The 26,422-nt window shown below is 51.3% G+C and overlaps 1 protein-coding gene across 4 annotated transcripts in view; it reads right to left on the minus strand.

Annotated features, from left to right (window-relative positions):
* Positions 1 to 328: 328 nt before the first annotated feature.
* Slc6a6 (solute carrier family 6 member 6) overlaps positions 329 to 26,422 on the minus strand; it is a 74,954-nt gene continuing 48,860 nt past the window's right edge. For 3 of the 4 annotated variants that reach the window (XM_057762517.1, XM_057762526.1, XM_057762507.1), the window contains 10 exons: positions 24,392 to 24,524; positions 19,693 to 19,827; positions 18,737 to 18,840; positions 18,491 to 18,615; positions 14,757 to 14,869; positions 10,660 to 10,797; positions 9,562 to 9,664; positions 8,992 to 9,092; positions 6,911 to 7,081; positions 329 to 4,384 (listed from right to left, as the gene is read on the minus strand). In XM_057762517.1, coding sequence (XP_057618500.1) covers positions 4,244 to 4,384; positions 6,911 to 7,081; positions 8,992 to 9,092; positions 9,562 to 9,664; positions 10,660 to 10,797; positions 14,757 to 14,869; positions 18,491 to 18,615; positions 18,737 to 18,840; positions 19,693 to 19,827; positions 24,392 to 24,524 — 1,264 coding nt within the window. In that variant the 3' untranslated portion in view covers positions 329 to 4,243. Of the gene's footprint in view, positions 4,385 to 6,910; positions 7,082 to 8,991; positions 9,093 to 9,561; positions 9,665 to 10,659; positions 10,798 to 14,756; positions 14,870 to 18,490; positions 18,616 to 18,736; positions 18,841 to 19,692; positions 19,828 to 24,391; positions 24,525 to 26,422 lie in introns of those variants that run through there. The other variant, XM_057762535.1, reaches the window with a different exon arrangement.

Here is a 26,422-nt window from a genome sequence, read left to right on the forward strand (position 1 = left end):
CCCTGTGGGCACTGCACTCACATGCCCATACCACTCCACATATCACCCCCCACATAACTGTTTATTAAAAGCCAGGTGAAATAGTTCTTGCAATGCCCTAGCTGGGGAGGAGACAGGTGAATCCCTAGGGCTCACAGGCCGGCCTATTCTAATTAGCCAGCCCCAAGCTACTGAGAGACCCTGTCTCAAAATGCCAGGTCAGCAAGTGGTCTGAACAGCTGAGCCATCTCTCCAGGCCCAGTGAAATCCCTTTATAAACTGTACAGTGTCTTCCAAAATATAGAGGTGAACACACCGCTCCAAAACACATTACCACACGTTCTTGGATTTTAAAAAGGAAATGTTTATTGTTGTGTTACAAGGTGATTATAAACTCCTCTAAAAAAAGCAAAGATGGATTTAAAATATCAATATACATATTCATCTAAAAAGCAAAGAGGAAAAAAACACGAACCTCTGCAAAATGCAGGGTCGTCATCATTAAACATCAATACACAGAGCTTGTATACTGCAAGACAGGTCACACACCAAGGATCCTTCAAACACGAACGCTCCTCCCCTTGTTGATTGGTTTCAGGTTTTGTGTCTGTGTGTGCGTGTTTGTTTTTTTGTTTTTTATTTTTTACAAAAGTTTAAAATATCTTAAAAATATTTTGAAGTTTTTTAAAAAATGTCCTGATGAGCCAGACATATTTCTGAAGGAGGCAAAACCCACGTTCTCAGCTTTCTCTTGTGCTAAATACAGAGTCACAGTTGTTAGGGATTAGAAAGATCAATTGGGTTTAAAAAAAAAAAAGTGGAGCTACCATTTCATTTTGAAGCCAAATATATAACAAGATGCTCTGTCCTTCAGGGAACATGCCAGAACATGCCTGTAATGATACCACCACCACCACCCCTCCACCCTCCCAAAGAACATGGAAAACCAGCTTCCTGTGACGACCCAACTACTGGGAGGTCAGCATTGAGGAGGAGAGGCAGGAGCAGTGCTTCTGGCTTCCAGGGCACCCCTCTCCATCTTGGGGTATCTGGGTTTGGTTTTGTGTGTGGTTTTGGACTTGATGAAGGAGGGGTGTGCACACAGAGGTATTTACAGTGTCCGTAGGGACAGGGGTCTCAGGATTGAGGGGGACTGTGAGGGGCCTTCTCTAAGATGCCTTCCTGGCTGGTGTCTGCGTCTTGGAGAGAGGATCAAGACTGGTGCCCGTTTCGACTGGTTGCCTAGAGCATTGCCCTGCCCGGAGGAGCAGGGCTGGAATGCTGGTGGCCATGGCAGTGGCACCCTGGGATACAGAAAGCCCCTTCCTGGACAGAGGGGACACATTCTGCTTTCTCCTCATGCTTTGCCATGGTCTGCATGGGATTTCCAGGTGTTAGGGAGATGAGGATTGGAGGCCAGGGGCGTAGAGGGAAACTTCCCATCATCTTCTCAAGAGGGAAAGTAACCTTCTCAGGCTACTCCCTGCATAGCCTTGGCTACATGGAGGTCAAGGACCTGCCATTGTAGCGTGCCTCAGGCCCTTCTCACTAGTGCTGACTTTGGCCCTCAGTTTCCTGTGGTACAAGTTAGGGGGTAGGTATCAATTCCTAGCTCCTAAAGGCTTTGGGGAGGAAGGAAGGGTAGCATGGGACTGGAGTGAGCAGGAGTAAGTTGGGTGGAAGTGGGGTCTGCTCTTTGCTCCATGAGCATGGACAGGGGCCCTTATCAGTCTGGCCTTTGGTTGACAAGGAAGGCCTGGGGGTTCTTAGCCAATGCCCCGGTTCCGCTTTCCTTTTGCCCATACCTTGGAGATCCTGGAGCTACAAATGACTCAATTATCCAGTTCCACTCAGCTCACATGCAAGTCTCTCCTGCTCTAGGCCTTGGTTTTTCTGTTTACAAAAAGTGCCTTGGATTGAGGGCCCCCTGGGACTGTCCACAGTGCCCAGTAGGGACCCTCCACTCAGGGGCTAACAGTCTTGGGACCAAATAACATCCCCAGGAGAGTCCTCCTGGGTCCACCCTGGTCCTCATCTAAATCCAGCATTGTGTCCTGCCCACAGCTGACAGGCCAGACACACCTGACCTGTCCCAGGCAAGGGCTGGGTGGGGGACCACTTAGCCCTCTCTCCAAGAGGCAGGCGGACCAGAATCACGAGCTCTACTTCAAAATGTTCCTTACATGCAGACATGGAAAGACAAACATCACAACAAGGGCTATCAGGGCTAGGGGTGACAGCAGTGGTCATTGAAGACAGGTGCAGGGATACTGTTGGGGAGTGGGCTCAGGAGGCGGCTGGCCTTCCATCCAGGCGGGGCCTGGGGACTTGGCCCGCTATGTCTTTGGTCTAGAATTTTTTGATCTGGGAATGATAAAAAGGCCTTTCTCAGGCCATTTCCAGAATGGTGTCATTTGTCTGCCAACCCAAAATACTGAAGGCTCACCAGAATGGCGTGCCTGGCGGAGGGGAACGGTAGACGGGCATGACCACAGACGTTGCCGCAGCTGGACAAGCCCCCCCCCACACACCCTACACTTCACCTGTCTTCAATCACCCACAGTGGTTACTTTTAAGGTTCCATAAAACAAACACACAAACAAACAAAACAAAACGGCACATTACAAATTGGTAAAATCAGGGGGAAAAAAACTCCAACACACAGAAGAACACAAGAACACAGAAATACACAGGACAACAGGAACACGGTAGAATCACAGGTGGCTGACTGAACAACCACTGGAAGAGGATTGGAGGGTCACTTGGCAGAGTACATTGCTTTGGAGACAGAGAAATGTGTACATTTGTCAAAGAGGTTCAGGATGGCACAGTTGGGCCCAGTGGAGGCTGGGGTGAAGGTGTAGCGCCCTCTCCTGGTTCAGAAGGAAACAGCCCTGCCTGAGGTCAGCTAGCTCTGGGGCATTGGCGGCCTCTCTGTGGAGACAACCTCAACCTACAAAATTTCCCTTTCTCTTCTCTCTGGGGGCAAACACCTGTCCAACAGTCATGGCAGTGGCTTGGGAACAAGATCTGAGGTCACTATCAAGTTGGCTCTGTACTTGAACTTAAATCCTTTAAGATCCAGCATCTATAGCCACTCCGAACGTCCTGTGCCGGAAGCTGGATGGCTCTAGGGTGGCATCTTTAACAAGGGTTTGTCATGAGGCAAGGGAGGAAAGTATCCTCTTGGGGTACACTTGCCAGTCTGGGGTACACTCACCCTCCTGAGCTACTAAAATCCTTTGGTCCACTGACTTCTCTCCAGGCCCTCACCAAAATGCATTCTGCTTGGGGAACACCCTGACCCCCACCCACCATGACTCCATTCAAATACAACAGCCTCTTCTTGTGTGTGCCCTGGAAGCTCCTGTGGACTGGCCTCGGGCGACCGTGTTGAATGTGCCAGAAAGGCTGAGGCTTCTGTCTAAGCATGCTGAGGCTCCCAGCCCCATTCTCATCTGCCGTTCAGACTTCCCATTCCTGCCTCTAAGACCCATGGTGGTTCAGACAACCCCACTGACTACCCACTCTCTACTTCAAAATAAAAGGGAGGGGTTTGGCCCTGGTACAATGGCTTCAGCTGCTCTTAGGCTCAATCCTTCATGCTGAGGGTGGGGCTATTATTTTGGCATCTTTCTTGTGGGTTCTCCCCACAGCCCTGCTCTCTCCTGCCCCTCAGGTTTGTTCAGCTAGTGGGGGCTCCCTCTCCTCAGCTGTATTTTTCCTCCTGAACCAGCCCAGAAGGGACTAAACCTTTCTTGAAGATGTAACTACCATCATAGAAAAAATTCCACCCAGCATTTAGGTTTTCTTTCTTTCTTTTTTTGTTTGTTTTTGGGCAGAACTTTCTGCCAGCTATATAAGCACCGAAGAATTGCTTTTGAAAATGAGATCCATTGCTGGCAAAACCGTTTCAAGTGGTAAAGTGTATGACAGACTCTAAGTATATATAGTTATATGTTAAAAAAAAAATACAATGAAAATTTACCAAGTTCCCATAAAATACATCAAAATCAATAAGAAAGTCCATCCTCTCCCCAGGACTTAGGCCCGTGGGTTCTTTTTGTACAAAATGTCCCCCGAATCAAAACAAAATACACATATACAGACATGTACGTGACACACACACATACACATGGAGTAACATTTTCTGTGACAATTAAAAAAAATCCTAGTACAAATATAAAGCTCTGTAAACCTGGTCCTATGAGAATCTAACGTTAGTAAACAGCAGGAAAGCGGCGCCCGTGGCATGACCCGGACCTCACATCATGGTCTCCACAATGACGTGGCTGGGTTTCATGAGCGTGCCGTTCATGAGGGAGCGGGAGTTGAAGGGTGTGGCCCCCTCACGTTCCACAGCCCAGCGGTTGGGCTCTCTGGGGGTGATCAGGTATTTGATTCTCTGTTAACAAAAAAAAAAAAAGATGAGGAGGGGTCAATAGGGGCCCCAAGGGGTTCCTCTCCACCTACCTCTTGAATACCCCAGGGTGCTTGCTGTGTGGTATTTGCCCAACTGCCACTTGCTCTGGGCCTTTTGTTGGTTTTTGGAAATGGAGGGGAACAGCCCCCAATGTCCTACAGTGGTTTCTACAGCCAACCTCTGCACACATGCTTAAAGACAGGCCCCACACAACTCAACGCATAGGAACTTTCCCTGAGGAGCTGAGTTGTGTCTCCCCGTGGTTTATTCATCCTGGTTGCTTTGATTTGGGTTAGGTTACTAACCTAAGGCCCCACCTTCTCCGAGGAGAAAGTTGGACCCCTTGGCCTCCCAGAGCCTGTGTTTCCTGCTTCCGGGAGGCAGTTCCTCACAGGCAGTCCCTTCTCCTGCAGGGTTGAGAGTCCACTGTAGGGACTGCCCTTCGAGACAGGAGACAGCAGGGAAACTCCTCAGATCCTCTAGGCATGGAGCCCAGACTTCCCAGTGTGGTGACTGATCATGGAATCAGTGAGGAAAGAATCCCCTCCAGGGACTCCAGGAAGTTACTAGCAGAGCCGGGAATGGAACTTGGCTCCTACCTCCCACCTTCTGCCCACTTCCTGCCAAGTGCTCAGACAGAAATGGGCCAGTGGTTGAGAGGGAGGGGACAAGAGGAGAAGAAAAGACCCTCCTAGGTATTTACATTCAACTATGGCATATTAACAGCCGGAAAAGCCACTTAAAGCCTGCATAGGTGTGTGGACTTGAGTTTTCCCTGGCACTGCCAAAGAATCTTTCAAAGACATTATTTCACTTGAGAATCCACATTTCCACATTCTCTTGGAAAAAAGAAACAAAACAAAACAAAAACAAACAAATAAACAAAAACCACAAGACCTGGTCCTACAAACACCTGAGTTGCTCTAAGCAGGCCAACAAACCTCCCCATAGACCTAGCCTGCCTGCTCCGCTTCAACCCTGCCCCCCCTCGGGCTCCATCTGCAATGTGGCGAAGTGGCACCCGTCACTTGTAGCCACCGGGGTTGTCTACATGAGAAGCTCAGCTAGCTCTGGAATCCTGGTAGGGCTGGAGATCCGGGTGTGCCACTAGCTACCTCACAACTCGGAGGCCACCTGGACAGTTTAGTGCTGCCTGACCGGCTGCAGCTCACTCCAGCTGTGGGAGACCTCCTCCCCGTCCCCCTCCCCCGCTGCTGTTCCTCCCTCCCTCAGCAGCTCATTCCGAAGGAACCTGTCTGCACATAGGCCAGACCAGCCTCTTAAAATCAGGCCTTGAGCCAGACAGTGGGCCTTCTACCCATACCCCAGCACTAGGGAGGCTGAGCCAAAAGAGCTGTGTATTTGAGCCAAACTGGACTATATAGTGAATTTTAGACCAGCTTGGGCTATAGATTCAGACACTGTCTCAAAAGACACCTGAAATTTCAAGAGACCCCCACGCCAACTTAATGACTGCTATAGAAGTTGTCTAACCTGAGCAAACCTTTAGAAACTCCTACCATATCTAACTAACTTATGTTTGGGTGGTAATGACCCTCTAGGGTGGTAACCCAGGTTGGCCCAGGGCACTAAGGGCCACCTGGAGGGCTCAGAGCAGATGCTGCACAGCCTGTCTGTCCTGGTTTCACCACTAACAATACAGAGGGATTTAATAGTAGGAGAGCTGGGTCCTAGCCCCAATCCTATACTCTCTAGGAGTCTCTGGTCCTCAGACCAGCATGCACCCCCAGCTCCTTCCCTGTCTCTTCTCTTCTCTCCCAGCCAACACAGCCCCCTCTAAGGAAAGAAGTCTGGGCCAGGCCAGAGGGGAGACAGAGCCCCAGGACATCCTGGCTCCAGATTCTTTTTGTAAGAGAATAAAAACAGCTCAGAATAAAACTGTGGGGCCTTGGAGCCAGCCCAGGCACAAAGGTTAAAGTAGATTCTGAGAAAGGGATTTCGTGAAAACAGCAGGGGACTGCCAGGCCTGGAGGCTCCCACATTGTGGGAAGAATTCCTGAGGAGGCTGGGGGCAGGGAAGGGGCGCCATGAGGAGACAAACAGTCAGTCCTAAAGGTGAGATGCAGGGCAGTGGGACAGGATGGCACACCCCAGCACAAAGGGTAGCATAGGGGGAGGGCAATGGGGGGGAGTGCTGGGTTTCCTCTCCAGAATCCATCTCCTGTCCTGACTCAGAACAGAGATCCCACACCCTTTAGCTTGGCACGTGAGGCCATTGTCCTCTCTCTAGCCTGACCAGTAATCCTCTGTATCTGATACCAGGATCATATTCTATCTCATATTATGTTGGGTACTGTCCTCTTAAGTCCATGGTCCACTTCAAATGTCACCACAGAGTCTCCTCCCAGGTGAATGGCACCTATCTCTGCTTGCAAATAGCACACCCCTGCCTTTTATGCAGTGAAGAAGACCAGGGACTCGGAGAGGGTCATACAGAAAACGGCACTGGTGGTCTGCCACCCCCCATCGCCCATGTCCCATGCTCACCACGCGGAGCGGTCCCTCCGTCCGGCAGAGGAAGATGAGAATGACCAAGGGGATACACACCATGGAGGAAAGGGCCAGGGCCCAGCCCAGCCCAATTGCCCAATCCGGGTACACGTAGACTTTGTTGTAGGTCAGGGGTACATACTTGACAAGAGAGAAGACGAAACATCCCTGTGGAGAGATGGGGCAGTCAGAGAGAGCGGGATGGGCCTTTGCGGGGGCAGGGCCTCTCCCCTATCCTTACTATGGAGATGGGGCAATATTATCCCTTATATGGCTCTCTAGGGAAACTATGGCCAAACCACCTGTTCCGTGTCCTTCCCTGGCTTGCCAGGTCCTTTGAAACCAACCATATCAGCCCATAGCTATGACCTCCTCCTTTGTCATCTGCCCCCACCCCTCAGGACTCTTTCTAACTCTTTAGCATGTGCCCAGGGCCTTAACATAGGCTGTTCCTCTGCCTGCCCCTTTTTCTTCATTTTTCACCCTACCTCCACTCCAACACACTGGCATTGCTTGTCCAGACCCCATCTTTTTTCCTCCAGAAGCCGTGTGGCCCTGATACCCAAAGTTCAGCAGCCTCTAGGGCAGTGATTCTCAATCTGTGGATCGTAACCCCTTTGGGGGGAAGGGTGTCAAACAACTCTTTCACACTGGAAAATACAGATATTTACACTACAGTTCCTAACAGTAGCAAAATTACAGTTTGGAAGTAGCAATGAACATAATCTTATGGCTGGGGCCGCCAAAGCATGAGGCACTATCTCAAGGGATCGCAGCATTAGGAAGGTTGAGAACCACTGCCCTGGAGCATCTTTCTTCTCTTTTAACAGCTGCAGCTTTGGGCATACCCAGCAAATGCTCCATAAACATCCAAGGCATGGCTGAGAGCCAGACAACCAACAACCTCAATGCCATCACCTCTCTGTACACTGGTCACCAGGTCTGGTCCAAGTGACAGGGTGTGGGCCTGGCTTTGATCCTGAAGAAAGAGTAGACCCTAAAGTTGTGCAGAATCCACCTTTGCCTTTGAGAGGGCTTCCTGGGGGACTGCCACGAGGCACCCCAGGGAGGGTCATAGGTGAACTCAATCAGCTGCTCACTGACTAACAACAAGGTCAGATGGGACATAGTGGCTCAGGGTGAGGGCAGATGGTCCACGGGACTCTACCTTTCTCTGATGCTTTCTGCCTAGAAAGCCGGAGCTTGGGTAAAGTGAACCCCATCGGCTCTTGTCACTACCTAGCTTTTCCAGCAGGGAGCCTCATTCTGCCTCAGAGTACAATCCACCTCTGTTCCAGGCAACTCTCCAGAGAGGAGAGAGAAGATTGGGGGTCAATGTGAGAGGACCCCACGCATAAGCCTGGGGTGATTGAGAATGGCAGTGCTGGCCTGAGCCTGGCTGACTGCGTCTCTACCCGGGTTGGGCCCCCCGTTTGTGATCTCTTGACTTTGTTAGGGGATATGTGTTGAGAATCACAGTCACACTCATCAGATTCTAAACTGTCACCAGCCACTGAAATCCGATGTCAGGGTGTCCTTGTCACGGAAGTGGGGAAACTGAGGCCCAGATAGAGAAGTGAATTAGCATGTCTACTCGGTCTGGCCTGGAAGTAGAGGTCACAGGAAAGGGGACCCACTAATCTCTAAGCACTGGTTCTAAAGTGAAGGCCAAATGGACTCAGGGTGCTAGCCAGAAATAGCAGTGCAGGTGGGGCTCCCACACACTTGGGTTCCTAGGGTGTGGGCCAGGATGGACTGTGAGAGTTCAATGGGTCCCACAAGCAGAGTCTTAGAGAAGGACCTTGCTGAAGGTGCCCATGCAAGCATCAAGGCCGGCTCCAAGGTGGTGGGCAAAGGGGAGCAGCCTGGTCTGGTCTAGTGGGACTGCCCTTCCTGTTTCCTCTTCTTCACAAACTCTTATTGATCCTACAAAACCCGTCTTAACCTGGCAACAAAGAGCAACCTGCCCACCCCTCTCTGGTATAGCTGAAGCTGGCTTGGTCAAAGCCCACACCTAGGAGATGCTAAAGAGAAGGCAGGCTCTCAAAGGGAGATTTGTCAGACTGGGTGAGACTTACAACACAGAGAGCTGGAGTGATGACAGCCCAGCTGTACTTCATCCAGGGCCCAGGCCGATAGCCAATCATGTCCTCAATACCGTCATATAAGTTATCACCGCCTATGAGAGACAGCAGTGTGTGAGGCTCAGGTGACACATTGGCCAAAGCCAGAACAACCCTGGGGAACAGTGCAGTGGGGGTCACCTGGGGACCTCTAATACCAGGCCTGTGTCTCTACACCAAGCATGGTCAGGGGTGTCTAAGGCAGCTAGCCACTTAGATGCAGTTGGGTGTTTGTATTTTGCTGCAAATCTTAGACAGAGCCCACATCTCAGTGTGGCCAACCTCAGATATCTAAGAGGTCATAGTGGACCGTTTCTAGGCCAAAGAGTAGGTCATTACAGGCTCTGGTGTGACGGTGTTATATTTATAGCCACATATGTTCCCACCTTGTGCTTTCAGGGGGCTTATCTGTGAGACGCTCAAGGGGCCTCCCAGAGTGAACATTTCGGGCAAAGGAAGTTTTTCCATTAAATTCTCTGACCAAATGAACAGCTTGAAAAAGGATGTGTAAGTATGTATACTCACCATATATCCAGGCAATAACAAAACATTCAAAGAATGCAACCCACAAAAGGCATACACCACTAGCTGCATAGTAGTCAAAGAGTTGAAACACATACATGCCACCCTGTGAGGGGGAAAAAAAAATCAAAGATAAAGTTGGTTTGTTATGTGATCTCCAGTTCCCCTCATATATAAAGGGCTATGCAAATCAACATCTTTTTTAATTCTAAAGAAAAATCGGCAAAAGCTAGGATGATCAAATACAGGTTATGAAGAAAAGAAGAAGAGGAAGAAAAGAAATCGGAGGGAGAAGAATATGATGTTCGGGGCTAAGCATGGGGGCTCACAGCACTTACAACAAATACTCTAGAGGCCAAGGCAGGTGAATTGCTGTGAGTTCAAGGCCAGTTAGGGCTATATAACAAATTCAACTTCATGTTTGGCAAAACACACAGGGTTGGGGGAGAACACAGACTTTGTGTCTTACAACACAAAGGGTCACAGAAATCTATACACACAGGTGGGCTTAAAAGCCAAGTGTGACCAAGTCCAGGGAACTCCTCCTTGGTGAGTGGATGCTATCTGACTTTGGAAGGGTGTTCTCACAAGCACTTCCCTCAAAGTTTCTCCTTCTGGTAAAGAAAAGTGAAGAAGGCCTGAACAGGGTCTGGGCTAATGATTGACAACCTTCTATTAGAGAACTCAGGTAGGTCAGTATACTGGGGGCTCATCCCTCTTATCTGTCCTTACTCCAGTCACTGCAACCTCTAGCCTTCAATCCTCCTGTTCCCTTCCATTCCTGGTGTCTCCTCCTCCTAGCTGAAGTACAGTTCCAGTCCTCTGGGCATAGTGGATGCTCTCTTCAGCAGACAACCACACAAATGGTAGAGTACTTGCCACACAACTGCCAGGGCCTTGGTTTGACCACAGCATCTCAAAAAGGGAGTGTGGAGGAAGCTACATGGTCACTGAGAGCTGAATAGATCAAGGATTGGGGGGGAGGGCAATCCGAAAGGAGTACAGCAAGTACCCCCCTCCCAGCTGCCCCTCTTGTGGCCTTGAGAAGGTGGCTGGGCACTCAATCCAAATGTATGAAGGGAAATCCCTCATGCTACCTACCTCCGTCACCATCGTCAGCCCCAGCAGGTAGCTGATGCTACACACGATGGCGATGAAGATTTCCCGACGATAACCCTTCCTTAGGAAGGACGGGTAAAGATCAACCAAGGATGTGATCTGTCCTTCGACTTCAACAAACTGACGGATGAGAGAGAGAGAGAAGGGGTGTGAGGGGACTCAGCGCTGGCATGGAGCTCAGAAAGAGGCTTTGGCAAATCTGACAAGAGATAGGACTAGGAGCCCTGTCCTGGGCAATGCCTCACAAGACCTACCTGGAAATCCACGTAGCCAAACCCTGGGCTGTGCAGGCAGCCACTGTGGTCTGTGGTTCAAGCAACTCAGGATGTATGGCTCTACTCAGGTCATCTCTGCCCTCATCACTGGAGACTCACCCGAGATCAGTCACTTCTCTAAGAGAGCCAGGGCCAGCTCTCTGGCCTGACACACTTGGAGTGAGTCTGTGGCCATGATGGCCTTTCTCCTTTCCCTGGTCAATGCCGGTCATAGCCACCCATCAAGGCTATGAATGCTTAGCCCAGCTCTTCACATGGATGCTCAGCCAGAGCATGACAAGCAGGTCATCAACCTCTGCACTAACCAAATGGAAGACTCTGGGCAAACCCTGGCCTCAGTTTCCCCAACCACAGCATAGAGGCACTTCCAGTCTGACTCACACGGTGGCTTAAACTCACTGGAAATCATGTGATCCAAGAATACATGGGTTCCAGACATCATAAAGAAAACTCTGGAACATCTACACACACGCACACACACACACACACACACACACACACACACACCATGCTTGAGGCTGATCAGTGTTTCTACATCTTTCCAGCCTACATTTTTCCAACCTAATGGTTTACCTTGGAGACTGCTATGTCCCTAAAAGAGCCACCTTGCTTTTAATAGCAGCATAAAACTTCACCCTCTGGACACATCACCTTTCACCTAATCAATGACACTGGCAACAACATTCCTTGTCATCAGTCAAGGCCTTGGCAGTATTTGGGGGTCTGAGGGTCACAGAAGTTACTTAAATTAGAGGAGATGCAGCCGGGCGGTGGTGGCGCACGCCTTTAATCCCAGCACTCGGGAGGCAGAGGCAGGCGGATCTCTGTGAGTTCGAGACCAGCCTGGTCTACAAGAGCTAGTTTCAGGACAGGCTCCAAAACCACAGAGAAACCCTGTCTCAAAAAAAACCAAAAAAAAAAAAAAAATTAGAGGAGATGCTAAAGGCTGGGGATGTAAAGCCCAGCAGTGTGCTCACCTAGCATGCAAAGGCCCTGGGTTTGATTCACAGTACTGCATTAACAGGCGTGGTAATACACACCTATAATCCCAGCACTCAGGAGCCAGAGGGGGGAAGATCAGAAGTTCAAAGTCATACCCGACTACATCGTGAATTTGAGGTCAGCCTGGTCTACATGAGATGCTGTCTTGAAATAAAAAGATAAAAAGGTTTGGGGACAAAAGTTCCCCCAGCATTTCTATGAGAAAGATCTAATCATGAAGGCCTTTGGGGGCTGGTGAGGGAGAACATATTAGAACAGTTAGAGAGAAAAATCCCTCTCCTGTGCCGGAAGAGATAACACCTGCACCCAGGAGTCAGGGATAAGATGATCAAGAAGTTCCTAAGCAGAGCTCAGAGAGAGGGTGGACTTTATGATTTCTAACTGAGATCATAGGCACAAAGGGGATTTGAACCTGAAAAAGAACTGAGTGGCAAACCAGCAACCTCAATGCCAAGCTATAAAAACAAGTTAAGACAAAAGGTGGTGAATCAGAGCCAAGACAGGCCTCTCTCAGCCTCAGTTTCTCTGGCTACAGCAAGGGTAACAGTGACATCCAAGTCAGAACACTACAGGGACAGGAGCTGATATATAAAATTTGGGTGTGGTGGGCTGGGGAAGAGCATGTATCTAGCATGGACAATGTCCTGGATGGATTCATCCCAAGAACTACAAATAAAGAAATCTGCTGGGAGCTGGGAGAGATGGCTCAGAGGTTAAGAACACCGGCTGTTCTTCCAGAGGTCCTGAGTTCAATTCCCAGAAACTACATGGTGGCTCACAACCATCGGTAATGAGTTATAACGCCCTCTGCATACATGTAGGCAGAACATTGTATACATAACAAATAAATCTTTAAAAAAAAAAAAGGAAGGAAGGAAAGAAGGGAGAAAGGGAGGGAGGGAGGGAGGGAGGGAGGAAGGAAGGAAGGAAGGAAGGAAGGAAGGAAGGAAGGAAGGAAGGAAGAGATAAGAAAGAAATCTGTTGGTGCAGCACGTGGGGAGCAGCCTCAATCTGGGAGTATGGAAAAGTTCCAGGGACAAAGCCTGATATTAGACATACTCAGTGACAACGAGCTACACATGGGAAAAAAAATGGCCATGTGACTTCTGGCACTTGGTGGCATCTTGCACAGTCGAACTCTCTGCACCCCCACGTAAGGCCGGCTTTTCCAGTTCTGTAAACCAGAGTCTGGAAGGCCAGTCATCTATTTTCTTGCCCATCTGTGCTTGAGTGAGTGATGATACCATTAAGTCATTTAAGCCCCAAGCCTTGGGAGCCCACTCCTTGACACAGCAGGACACAGAGGAACACCCTAGGGCCAGCTTTCACAGCCCCTCAAGACTCTCCTTTCAGCCTGTGGCTCAGCTGAGAGTCACACATCCTGCACTGAGCTCCGGCTGGGACAGTTTTGAGCCTACATGGCCAGTTGGGAGCCATGGTGATGTCACGCTTAGCCACTCATTAACTTGTGTCTTTGTTTTCTTCTTCCCCTCTGAGCGCTGGAAGATGTTCTAAAAGCGACTAAAAGGCACTGCATGGGGTCTGCTCTCAGGGCCAAGCTCTCAGAGCAGGAATGATTAACAGAATCTTGCTTGTTTACAACAGCGGTTGCCCATCACCAATGGCACAAGGATTTGTTTTTCTGTCTTCTCTGTTAATCTGACCCTCTCCCCCCCCCCCCCCCCCGGCTGCCAAGTCTTGTACAGTGTTTTTGACCTTGCTAGCTGCCTCCTCTGGACTCATTCACCTCTGCTTGGTTCTGAGTCTCCTAGGACCCATCCTGACAGCGCCTTCTGAGGAAGGGCTCAGAGCGAAGGGTGATAAGGAGTCAGTCTCCAGACCTGATCCCACAGCCTACTTCAGTTTGATGGACTTTTCCTGAAGCAACTGGACTCCCAAGCCCAGGCCACACAGGAGTTTCTCCTGCCTTCCCTGCCTCTCTAGCTGGCTTGAGCCCATGACCCCCGCCCAGCACATATCACAGTCACCCTCCTGGAGTTTCAATATAACCCCACAAAAAGACACACACACTTCAGAGAAAGAGACCCACAATCTCCCATGAATCTCCCAGGCACCTGAATTCTCTATGCCTAGCACTGAGCCCCGAGCGTCTCAAACTATACCCATTAAGCAGGATGAGGAAATTGAGGCTCAGAGGGAAGATGATGGATATGACCATCATCACACACAAATACCTCCTCCCCTGAACTAGATGCAGCAGCTGGCTGGCTGACACCAGCACTCCCTGGAAGTGAATGCCTCCTGTGGAGTCCTACCAGGGAGCTGGGGCAGGATGTAGGGTTCAGAGCACAGGAAAAGGCTAGGAGGCATGGCTTAGGGCAGAGTCCACACATAGTGCATGAGAAGTCCTGATTCCACCCCCAAAATAAAACAGACATGGAGATAAGGCAGATGTTACAGGAGTCAGAGGGTGGGGGACAGGCCAGTCTGAATCAGGAGCTGTAGGCCAAATGTGGGTTCAGCGTTTCTGGACGTACTTGGGACTGTGGTGGCCTGAACCATGATAGACACATTCACTGAGATTTGTACCTCTGAGTCCTGGCCTTCTAATTCTCATTTATGGCTTGACTTTAGCCACATCCCCCAGTCCCCCTCATCTCCTTGCCAGGGTGACAGCCCGGAGAAATAGGATGGAGGGGCTCCTCCCACTGCCGAGCTGAGGCCTTTCTCTGATTGGCTGAAGCCTCTAAGTTAGGGATCTGAGTGTCCCTCAGCTCCAATAAGGATGGGTTCTCCCAGAGAGGCTGACCACATTAGCCCCACAGCCCCACATCCACATACCTGGCTGTCCAGTCCAAGCAAGAGGAGCATAATAAAAAACAGAATGGACCAAAAGGTGGGCAACGGCATCATAGTCACAGCTTTCGGGTAGGCAATGAAGGCCAAGCCAGGACCTAAGGGAGAGAAACGGGGAGGGGGACACAGGAGGACAGACATCAGCACCGTATCACTTAGAACCCTGGGCCTCACAGAACACTCATGTCTGAGTGAGGAGAGGGTCACTTAAGCCCCAAATGCAGGAGGAGCCAGAGAAAGAGACTGGTGGGGCTCGGGAGGGGCCCCAGGTAAGCATCTGTCTCCTACCCAGTACATGGCCTCCTCTCAAGTGAATCTAAACCCGTACAGGCACGGGATCCTAGGGGCAGGGAGCAGGACTGAGCCTGCGGCTCAGGTTGCCAGAGACTGAGGAAAAGGAGGACCCGCCTCTCCCACAACCAAAGCAGCACAGTGATGCTGGCTGGAAGGAAAGCCATGGTTATCTGATTCGTGACACTCTGCTTTGCAAAGAATGCTTTCTATTTTTGCGTTAATGGCTAAAACACTGTTTGAATGGAAAGAAAAAAAAAAAGAAATTTAGAAGCATGCCCAGCAGGGCAAATGGCTCTTCAGGGGCATGCCTGTGGGGCCTCTGTCCCCGACAGCTACCCAAGTTCACACAAGGCAAGGTAGAACCAGCCAGGCCTGGCACTGAGGGGCAGCAACATGGGCAGATGGGTTCCCAGGCCCAGGAGACTAGCCACACCCCAGTCCTCATCCACCACTTTCTCTCTTTTGTGGGCTTTAGTCTCCTCTACCTGAAATATGAGGATCAGGTGGCCCCAGGATCCTTCTTTTCAGATTCTCAGAGGTGGATCCCACTGCCCAGAAAAGGGCTATGGATCCTTATCAACAGGGAGTTCTCGCCAGACCCGGAGGCAGCGAGGGCCAAGAGGTCCGCCCACTCCAAGTGCCCCTCACAGAGTCACTGGAACACAAACATCTCCTGCTTGCAAAAGTCCCGAAGTAGATGCTTGGGGGGACATTACCAAGCTGTACGTGTGGGCTGAAAAGCTAAAGTGAAATCAGCTAAGAGAAACAAACAAACCAATCAAGGAGAAATAGAGGCCAGACTACAGGGGACTTGAAAGATGTTCTATATTTTAAAGCAAACATCAAAACCGAATGAATGGCTTAAGGAGAGGGAAAAATAAATCCACAAAAACAAACCAATTTTGAAAAAAAAAAAAACAAAAAACAAAAAACAAAAAAAAACCATTTTTTGGAACCAGAATTCACTTAATAAAGCATCAACAAGCGCAAGTGTGGCGGGGAGGGTGAGACTTACAATGCCATCTGAAAACCCTGCTGAAACAATGACGGGGAGCAGTCAGCCACTGAAGTGATCAGTAGAAGAGGTACTAGAAGATTCTGTAAGGGGGTGGGGGCTGGGAGCTGCTTACCAAGCCAGGAGCTGCTTGAAGGAGCAAGATGAAGGGGAGAGGGCTGGGTGCAGAACACGTACCTCCCACCCAGGATATCGTGAAACACACTGGGGATCTAGTTAGAACCGAAAGGCATTCTGGTCTCCCTAAACTCCAAAGCTCTGACCTTGCCTGGCCTACCCCAAGAGTGAGGAATCAGGACTAGCCAACTACAAGACAGATGTAAAATGTGGTGTCCCCTGCCCCCACAACACCTCTGCACCAGGCGCTGTGAGCAGACTCAGTTGTGAAAGACTCTGCCTTTCACTTCAGATTTTCACAAGCCAGTCTCAGGAGAGGGCCTAAGCACCCTTCTCTAAAATGACAGTGAACTGGGGGAGGGTAGAAGCCGAGAAAACTTAGGCCATTCTGATGCCTGCCAGCACAGCACAGCCGTGTCCTGTCTAGGCTTCCTTTGGCTGGGCAATACCCTTGTTCCAATGCACTCTTCTTTGTTATAGTGCTTGCTAGAATCTTATGGAGTCACTGTCCCTCCTGCTGTGCTGGCTGCTCAGGCATCACTGTGGGGAAGGAGTGACGAAGTCTTGGAAGTGGATAAAAGAAGAAACAACCCGGACTGACCACATATGCAGCATGAAAATCGGTTGTGTACAAAGATCTCCTCATTCTCTCCCCTAACAGGCTTCCTCTGTGCCCTTGGTGACACCCAGTTACAAGCAGAAAGAGCGACATTTGCAGAGGGGATGGAAGTGGTACCTGGGCTACACACCTTGCCATCTAACTTGCAACACAGGAGGCTGCGGAAGAAGTGCTTGTGCCCTGAGTCTCTCCTGTCTGTGGAGACTGAGGACGGGCAGGCAGTTCTTCTGAGTGTCTGGCTGGGACACAGTGCACCGGATACACGTGCACAGTGTGGAGTTCACACTGGTGTGGGGGCGTCTGAGTTAGAGACTGGCAGCAGGCAGGGATGAGGGGTGCCTAGGTCCGAGGAGCCAGTAAGAAGGGCAAGGGCCACAGTAGAGGGCCCATCAGACACGCAGTGGGCGGGGACTCAGCATCCAGATACATTGCCTGTAGCCCTAGCCTGGCCCAGCCTACTCAAGCAAGGCTCCTGCTTTGGGGTCCTTGATCTCATCTGAGACATGGGGACACAGTGTCAAAGTACCCTCTGCCCTTCCAATATGAGGGCTCAGGACTGGGAAACTGGAAATGACCTTGAGTTTCAAACCCAAGGAGCTCAAGGACAGAGAATGACAGGGACTTCGGGTACCTGGCCCTGGTCTGCAAAAACCCAAAGAATAACAATACAGTCTGCCCCTATCTCACCCATCCCTGTGACCTGAAGGGAACCCCAGCCAGGAACTCTTGGCAGCCTCTAGAAGGTCCCGAGGGGCTGTGGGCCATTAGGTTAGGTTAGACAATACCTGACCATTCTCCAAGAGAACTGGGTGGGGAGGTGGCCCCTGTGGATTTCCACCCCAGAACCCCAGGTTCTACAAGGCTGAGTTGCAGGCCCAGGCCAAGGTCAAGTCCTCAAACCCAGACTTCTGAAACACCATGATGAGGTGGTAGGATTCTAGTTCATGTTGCAGGATAATCTTTCCTGGAGCTCCGAGTCCCATGTTGCTAAGGAAGGACCCAGTCTGTGCAGAGCCCAGGAACCTAACACTGACCACTCATTCTGTGACTGCAGGCGTCTTGAGTAGCAACCTGGGACCAACTGGCCCCCAATCCCTAAGGCAACAGTGTTCTCATAGCCTACCCCCAAATCAGCTCTGCCACAGTCCCTGGGTGGTGTTCCGTCCCTGCCCTCTCACTCCTGGTGACTATGGTGGAGGCTGGGAGGGGTGAGGCTTGGTAAACAGACACAGGAAGGACGGAAGAGTGGATGGGCCCGGTGGTGGAGCTCGCTGGGAGCAAAGGGCAGACCGCAGAAGTGAAGGCTAAGGCGCCAGCAGTGCTGGTGATGGTGTGCTAGCTGTGGCTGAGCCTCAGCTGGACAGCAACTTCCATGGCTAAAGCCAGCGGTTGTTGGAGAAGGATTGGGGGCTGGAAGACCATGACTAAACCAGCCACCAATTCCCAACTCAACCGCCCGTGTTCCTCCCACCTTCAGTGGGCCAGGATGCACTGAAACCTTTAAATGTAGTCTTTGTACTCAGGTATGGGGGGGGCACGTCTTGAGGGGAGAGGGGATGTCTATGTAAAAGCCAGGCTCCCTCCATCCCCCTGGGGTCTGGCTCCATGCCTGCAGTACTCATCTTAGACACTAGGTGGCAGTGCCCACCACCACTGCCACCGACACCACCGTACCTGACTCAGCCACATCAGCAATGTCCACCCCTTGCTCTTGTGCCATGAAGCCCAGGATGGAAAAAATTGCGAAGCCAGACACAAAACTGGTACCACTGTTCAGGCATCCCAGCAGCATACAGTCCCTAAGTTACACACACGTCAGGGGGTAAGTTAATCACAACACAAGGAAGCCACGCTCCCTACTTCTCTTTTTCTTTAATCATCATTTCTAACGTTCACCGGGCCCGCCAGCGCGACACTTGCCTGTACGAGTTGTACTTGTACTTGTTGTAGCTTCCCAGTGAGGTCATGGCCCCCAGGCAGATGGCATAGGAAAAGAATATCTGGGTTCCTGCGTCGATCCACACCTGTGAGGGAGGGGAGGAAGAGCATTAGGGTGAGCACGGGGACGGGAGGGGTCTGGCAATGTGAGGATTTTTGACCAACAATGACAAGGTCTACATGGGGATCCTCAGTGTTGATAGAACCCCAGAAGGCAGAGCCAGGTGCCTCTTCTCTGTGCATCAGCTAAAAGGCCAGACTTTAACTCTGGGGTGACCAGTACCACTCCAGGAACCTCGGTATTTGTATCTACAGAATGAGCCCTTAGCATAACTTTCCACACTCAGTAAAATGTGATCTTTACTCCGTCCACTCCTAGGCTGTCACAGCCTACTCCTAGGTCAAGGCTGCTTTGACGGCTGTCAGGGAGCTGAAAGGCAGGCTTCATTTCTCCAGGCACTATCCCAGTAGCTATGAAAGGCGGCACGCCTACCTTCCCGGTTCACAGCTCAGGCTGGCCACCAACCCTGCTCTAGGGGATCAGAGACCCAGAAATGCTGGCCCCTGGGAGGCAACTGGAGAACTTGGGATCCTGGGAAAAAGGTCTCAAAAGGCACACAAAAGCCTCCCGGGTTTCACCAACTCCTGACGCCCTTCAGCTATGTGCTGGGATGGGGGGACTTATAATATAACCCCCTTAAGTGCCAACAATCCCAAGTCTCTCTCTCCCTCATCTGAGGATGCGGCCCTGAATACGGAGTCTCTAGTCTTGGCATGGGTGGAGCAGGAGTCCCTGCCTTAGCCAGTACCATGCCTGAAGCCACAAGCCAGCACTGGCCCAGTGGGAAAGTACTAGGCAGGAAGTCTTGGCTACACCCGGGCATTAAAGAGCCACAAGAAACACTGCCACCTGCACCCTGAGCACCACCCCACCATACCTGTGGGTCCTCGAGGCGGCTGATGTCAGGGTACAGGTAGAATTTGATGCCTTCACCAGCACCTGGCAGGGTCAGTCCACGGACGAGCAGCACCAGAAGCATGGCAAACGGGAAAGTGGCGGTGAAGTAGACAACCTGGAGGGGCAAGAGGGGGTCAGGTAGACCTATGAGGCTGCAAGGACTCTGCAGACATGCTGGTGGTCTCAGCTGCTGTTGCTTAGCCTCTCTGAGCCTCTGTCACCCTTCCTAGATAGGCTGTAAGAATCTAACTTATAGGTGGGAAAAAATTAAATCCTGTGGATAATTTGCATAGCTCATCTAAGCTCAGAACTTAAAAAAGCAGGCAAGATGGAAAACAAATCCTCCCCGCTTGGAAGAACTGATCCCTAGGAGACAAACAAATACAGACAGTGTATAACTGAGAGTAACCTATCAGGGGTATAGTCAACAGCCCAGTAGCTGTCACATGGCACCCAGCACACACTGACCAACATGACACTGTCCGCGTGACACTGGGGTGAAGAACCAGAGGACTGGAGAGATTACTCAATGGTTGAGAGCACTAGAGCACTAGCTGCTTTCACAGAGACCTGAGATCAGTTCCCAGCACCCACTGGGCAGCTCAGGACTATCTGAAACTTGAGTTCCAACGGATCTCGTACTCTCTTCCAGCTAACGTAGGCACCAGACACATACATGTAGGCAAAATACCCACACACATTTAAAAAAAAAAAAAAAAAGGACAGAACCAGGTGTGGGTGCACACCTGTAGTCCCAGCACTCAGGAAGCTGAGGCGGGAACATTCGGGGCTGCCTGGGAATACAGTGAGACAAGCGGCTCCTCAGCTCCAGTTCTGGGCCTTCTCTTGCTAAGAGATTCAGGACACAATGATTACTCTCCCTGGGCCTCGGTTTCTTCCTTGAAATGAGGACAAGAGTCACGGCAGCCCTTGTCAGGGAATGGATGAGGATTTACACAGTCAGACGATAGCAAATGGTTGTCAAGATACAGCCTGCTTAACCTTGACTTGAGAGGAGGTGGGTAGAAACTTTTCTAAGGTCATGGCCAGCTTACAGGAGACTCATGAGGTCACACTGTGTGTCCTAATAGGCCAGGGTCAGGGGTAAGGAAGGGACTGTCTGGTCCCATGAGCTATCTGGTCATGCTACTGCTGGGCTGTTAGCCTTTACAGGGGGTAGGTGACCTGAGGGAAGCCATCACTTTCTAGGGAGTCAAGCACCTCGAGGGGAACTCAAGCACAGTGCCTGGCAGCTGGTGGCCACTATCCCTCTCTAGACTTGGTCTCTCCATCTCGAGGTGAGAGCCTTAGACTGGATAGGCTTAGGTTCCTAGCTCTGAGGCTGGTTGGCCCAGAGAATCCCCTGTAGCTATCACTCATTTGTCCCACATTTCACCCTCTGCCAAGGTCTGCAGGGAGTGTCTGGAAATGCTCAACAACCCGAACTGTGGTGGCTGGTGGCATCCTATAAGGCAGGAGGGGCCCTCTCCTGCCTAACACCCCTCCCTGGATGCCTTCCCTCCTCCGGGCCATGGTGTCCCCCAGTCACCCTTGTTTCTTTTTCCCTTGATGGACAGACAGACACCTGGGACAAAGGCCAGTCAGGAAGCCATTGAAAGGGTAAAAGAAAAAGAAAAAAAAAAACCAACAAAACCCTGCCTGTCCCCTCCCTTCCTGTAGATAGGCGGGCAGCACCCCTGGCAAGGTCCCCTCTCTGAGGGCCTGCAAGGCTACACCCAAGTTGGTAAACAATAGCCACACACAGGAGTCCCTCAGGGGTCACCAGAGAGCTACCACTTCAAAGCAAGTGGATTGCAGCCAGAATAAATGGTGAACTCATGGGGGAGAGGGGCTCCCTGACTTGCCTCTTTAACAAGCACTTACGTGATGCCTACCATGTGCCCAGCATGGTGTTGTGAACTTAACACCAAACCTGGATGAGCCCTTTCCTTTGCGAGGACACTGAGGCCCACACTGGCCAATGTCACCTGCCTGGAATCCCCAAATAGGAGGAGGTGTCAGCGGTGGGATCTGATCTAGGCCAAGTACTTTTGGGGCTCCCATATCTTCAGGAGTGTTACTGTTGTTGACAGTCCTGTCCCGCTTCTCCAGCCATCTCTCCAGAAAGCCACCCTTGTTTGCAGCCTCTGCTGCTCCTTGGATGAGCCTGGGAGCCCTTCTCTCAACTTTTCCGTGACCGTCCCTTGGGATGCTCCAGGGAGAGGCTGGTGCCAGGCGCCACCATGGGCCCCTGAAGGTGGCCCAGTAGGCCTTGCTGTGGGACGTGGTATTTTTCCACTCCTGTTGCTGATTCTCCATAACTCCTCTGAGCTCCGGGCCAGAGCCCTTGAAGAAAATGGAGACTTACAGGGCACCTCACCCGCAGCACACTGGAAGCTAGTGGGCTCAAGAGAGAGCTAGCTTCCAGCCTCCTGATATTCAACTTTACTTGGGAGCAGATGGCCTGGGCATCACGAGTCATTCAATCAATCATTCACTTTACACCAGGGGAAACTGAGGCTGAGCAGTTGAGAGGGATTTGCAAAGTCATTCTGTTTGTAGGAGCAGAGCTGAGACCAAACCCAGGTCAGGCACTGTCTGCCCTGGAGAGTGACCACAGACCCAGCCGTGCACATGTCCAGGCCCTTCCTGGGTGAATGTTGGCAGTCTGTGTCCTTGTGAGGACAAGCACAAACATGCCTGGCTTCTGCTTCGCTGCACTTGCAGCTCAGCACAGGGATGAGGCTGAGAGTGGGGAGAAGGGAGCTGTCTTGAGTTCAAATCCCAGTTTGGCCACTGATGAGCTGTGTAGCATTGGGAAAGTTAGTTAAGCTCTCTGAACCTCAGTTTCCATTGTACAGGATCGAAGAACTTCTGGAGGATTAAAAGAGCTGCCATCCAGCACTGAGAGGCCATGTAGACACCTCAGCTAACTGGCTTGTTGAACGAGTAAGATTGAGGCTGAGTTTGGGACCTATTTCAGATCCTCAGAGTCGGAAAGGCCAAAGTCAAGCACCTGAACTTGGGCCCTGGGGCATCTGGGGCCCAGGCCCCCATCCATCACCCTCCTGTCTCCTGGACTAAGTTAGTCACGGAAGCAGGCTTGGCCAGGACAAGGGCTCAGCCCCCATGGCTGGGAGCCTGGTCTGCAGCCAGGGCTGGAAGCTGAAGCCAGCCAGCGGGTGGGCCTCTGGAAGGGTAGGCGGGCAGGCGGACAGTCTCCAAGGGCCTCTCAGCATTGAGCTGGAGGAAGTCCACAGAGCTGTTTGTCTTGGCTTCTCTGACCCATCAGGCCTACTATTGTTCTAGGAACCACGCGTGCCCCACAGAGCAGGGTGTAGCTCAGGGTAGGTTGTGGGGGCAAAGGGAGGGGGGGAGACTCTGGCCAGTCAATTTTCACAGGAGTCTTAGCTGCAGCCTGGTACCCTTTATTTGGCCTTGGATCTGTCAACTTCGTAGTGTGCTGTGTCTCAGATATTGCTGACTGGTAGACAACCTCCTCCATCAGACTGGGGGCTTCCTATATCCTGGTCAGATGCACAACAGGTCATTTCCACTGACCATTGCCTCTGCCTGCAATACACCCCTCAGATACTCAACTCTCCACACCTCTCTCGTCTTCGCTCAGTCACCTCAGTAACCCTTGCCTGGCTCACCTATAAAAGAATCTTACACTGCTTTCTTCTCTCCTGTAACCCTTGGCACCCGTGTCCCATGTTCAACTCTCTGCAGCCCAGCTTTTCCCAGCCAGCCCCAGATGCCGCACACCATAGATCCCCTCACCCTGTTTTTAAGGCAGAAGGCTCAAAGGACATCAGTGCACCCCTGAACATGGCTGGTGCTCTCCAGCATGCTCAGCACCAAAGTTCCTTGGACACTCGCTTCTACGTGGAGAAACTGGGGCAGTGGGCAGAAAGCAATTGGTGCTTACTGGTCCACAGACCTGAAGTACTGGGCATGCCTCCCTCAACCCTCATGTTCACTGTTCAACAGCCCAGGGGACAGGCTCGGGGGAGGGGCTGCTCTAGGACAAGCTGCCTGACCTCTTCTGAGCCTCAGTTCCCTCACTGTTTACAGGAGGACAACGTGCAAACTCCCAAGACTGCAGGGGAGAAGGGAGCACAGTAGACAGGGTCCTAAGGAGACAGGCAACACCATGACAGGTTCTCTCTCTCTGCCTGTCTTATGAGATGATGCTAGCAGGGTGTGGTCCAGGTCTGGCTGACTTCCCTTCAGACTGAGGTTCAGTACAACAGAGGGCTCTGCACCCCAGTACAGGAACAGTGATACAGGGCAGCTAAACAGCCCTGCTTCAACATCTGTCCTAAACCGGGGGTTGCACACTGTTAGCCCGCTTTGCAAAGCTAGGGTGCACACTGTGGGCTGATGGATGGCCGCAGTCTGGCTGCCAACTGGCCTTTGGCTCAGTGAGCCTTGCGCATCATACCAACATCAGGGAACGGGGTGACCGCTGGTGACGCAGACTCAGCGGGGGATACCTGGCTGCACACCAGTCACGAGGTCACTAAGCCCCCGACACCACACGGGGCTATGTACCTGCCTGTCAGAGCACTCCTGTGTCCAGACATGGGCCCTCCTCCAGGGGTAGAGCTCCCTCCGTGAGGAGAAGCTGTTCGCAGTACAGCTATCCCTGAGGCAGGGGACAGGGGTTCACTCACCTTGCCTGTGGATCGAACACCCTTCCAGATGCAGAAAAAACAGACGAGCCAGACTAAGAGGAGGCAGAGTGCAAGGTCCCATTTCAGAGCGCCTGGGTGGTCGATTCCAGAGGACAAGCTGAGCACATTACGCCTTTGGGGAAAGAGAACAAGAGGTCAGGAGCTGGGGGCCGCCTGGCAGCAAAGCCAGCATGGGCAAAGTCCTAGGTTCTGTCTCCGACAAAATAAAATACAAAATATTCATTTTTATTCCAGCACCAGGGAGGCTGAGGCAGGACTGCCTCGAATCTGAGGCAGGCCTGGGCTCCATAGTGAATTCCCGGCCAGCCTGGACCACAGAGTGTGACCTTGTCTCAAAAATAAGTAAATAAATAAATTAATTAATTAATAAAATAAAGCAAGATAAATCAGCACCTGTCCACGTCTCCATTGAGACATCTCAGCGGTAGCCCCCACCCAGGCACTGCACATGCGTAACTTGGGACCCACTTGTCAGGAAGACAGTGGAGGGGATTGGGACAGCAGGGCAGCCAAGAAACTGCAGAATCCTTATAAGGTGACCTCAGCCTCAACCCAGCCAAGCTATGGGCAACTCCAAGTCTCCATTTCCTCCTTTGTAAAATGGATACTGGTTTGTGTGGTGAGAAGGCTCAGCATGTAAAGGAGCTGTGGCCAAGCCTGCTGTGATCTGGGGCCTGCATGGAGGAAGGAAAGGACTGACTCACTCAGGCTGTTCTTTGACTTCACACACACACACACACACACACACACACACACACACGATGTTTTTTAAGTGGAGAATGATTATCTACAGGACATGTGGACAACGTTCAATTTTAACTGTAGGCCAAACACAAGGTTCCAATCTCCGCTTCTGTCCAGTTGCTAACCTAGGCGAGCTGCCTAACCACCCCAGACCTCTGTCTCAGTATGTAAATGGGGGTGGATTCCCCTCCCAGTACCTTTTGTCCTAACTTCCTTGATTTAACTCTGACTTTTATCTGGGGATGGTGGTACACACCTGTAATCTCTGGCTGAGGCAGAAGGATTATAAGTTCTAGGTCACCCAGGGCTACATGGTCAGATCCTGTTTCAAAAAAAACAAATCAATGGAAAACAAAAAACTCTCCCTGCATGTTATCTAGATTGTTCCCAAAGTATAAGCCTAAAAAAAGGCAAAGTGGGTTCTATATGGGCACAAGGTACCCATCTTGCAGCAGTAACTTATGAAGAAAATATCACAGGAATGCCCAACACCACACCAAAGTCTGGAGGTGGCTGACCCCTGACACACCTGATCACATGACTGCAGGACAAGCATGGCCCACAGAAGCTCCTGGCATACAGCGGGTGCTTAAGTAGTGCTGGCCTCCTCCCTCCTTCCCTGCCAGAGTTTTGGAGCTCTCTGGAGGAGGCAGGTCTTTAACTTTCAGAACAATGCCCAGGGAGAAGAGGCCGCTAACCTGCTCAGAGTCACACAGCGGAGCTGGGGTCTGTGGAGTCAGAGACCTCCAGACATCTTTGTCACCTGGCCCCTCCCCGCAGGGAAGGAACCAGAGGAGGCAGTGCAGGGTGCTCACAGCCAAGATGACCATGAAACCTGCGGCCCAGGTACGCTGTGTCCTGCAGCACTCATGCTGAGCATGCAGATCTCGTTCTTCCCCAGGCCTCCAGGTTAGATGCCACCCAGGCTTTGAGCTGCCAACCACAGCAGAAAGAACACAGGGCCCCACACTCCTGGAGAGTCCCAGACAAAGACAGTCCTTACAGTTGCAGGCAGGTCCCTGTCCCAGGGCACCCTCTGAACAGGTGGAGACTATACAAGCCTCAGTTTCTCCTTTTGTAAGCGGGTAGTGCCAGTTTCTGCCCAAGGTGCTGCTTGGGAAAGCATTCTAGGATGTTCTGAGCTTTCAGTGAGTTAATGGAACCCCACAGTCAGGAAGCCAGCTGGGTCTTAGTACCCTCTGAACCAGGGCCTTTTGGCCTTTTTCCTCCCGAAAAGCTTCAACATAGGGATTTTGAATAAATTTA

This window comes from Chionomys nivalis, chromosome 1, assembly GCF_950005125.1.
Source record: "Chionomys nivalis chromosome 1, mChiNiv1.1, whole genome shotgun sequence".
Classification (NCBI taxonomy): Eukaryota; Metazoa; Chordata; class Mammalia; order Rodentia; family Cricetidae; genus Chionomys; species Chionomys nivalis.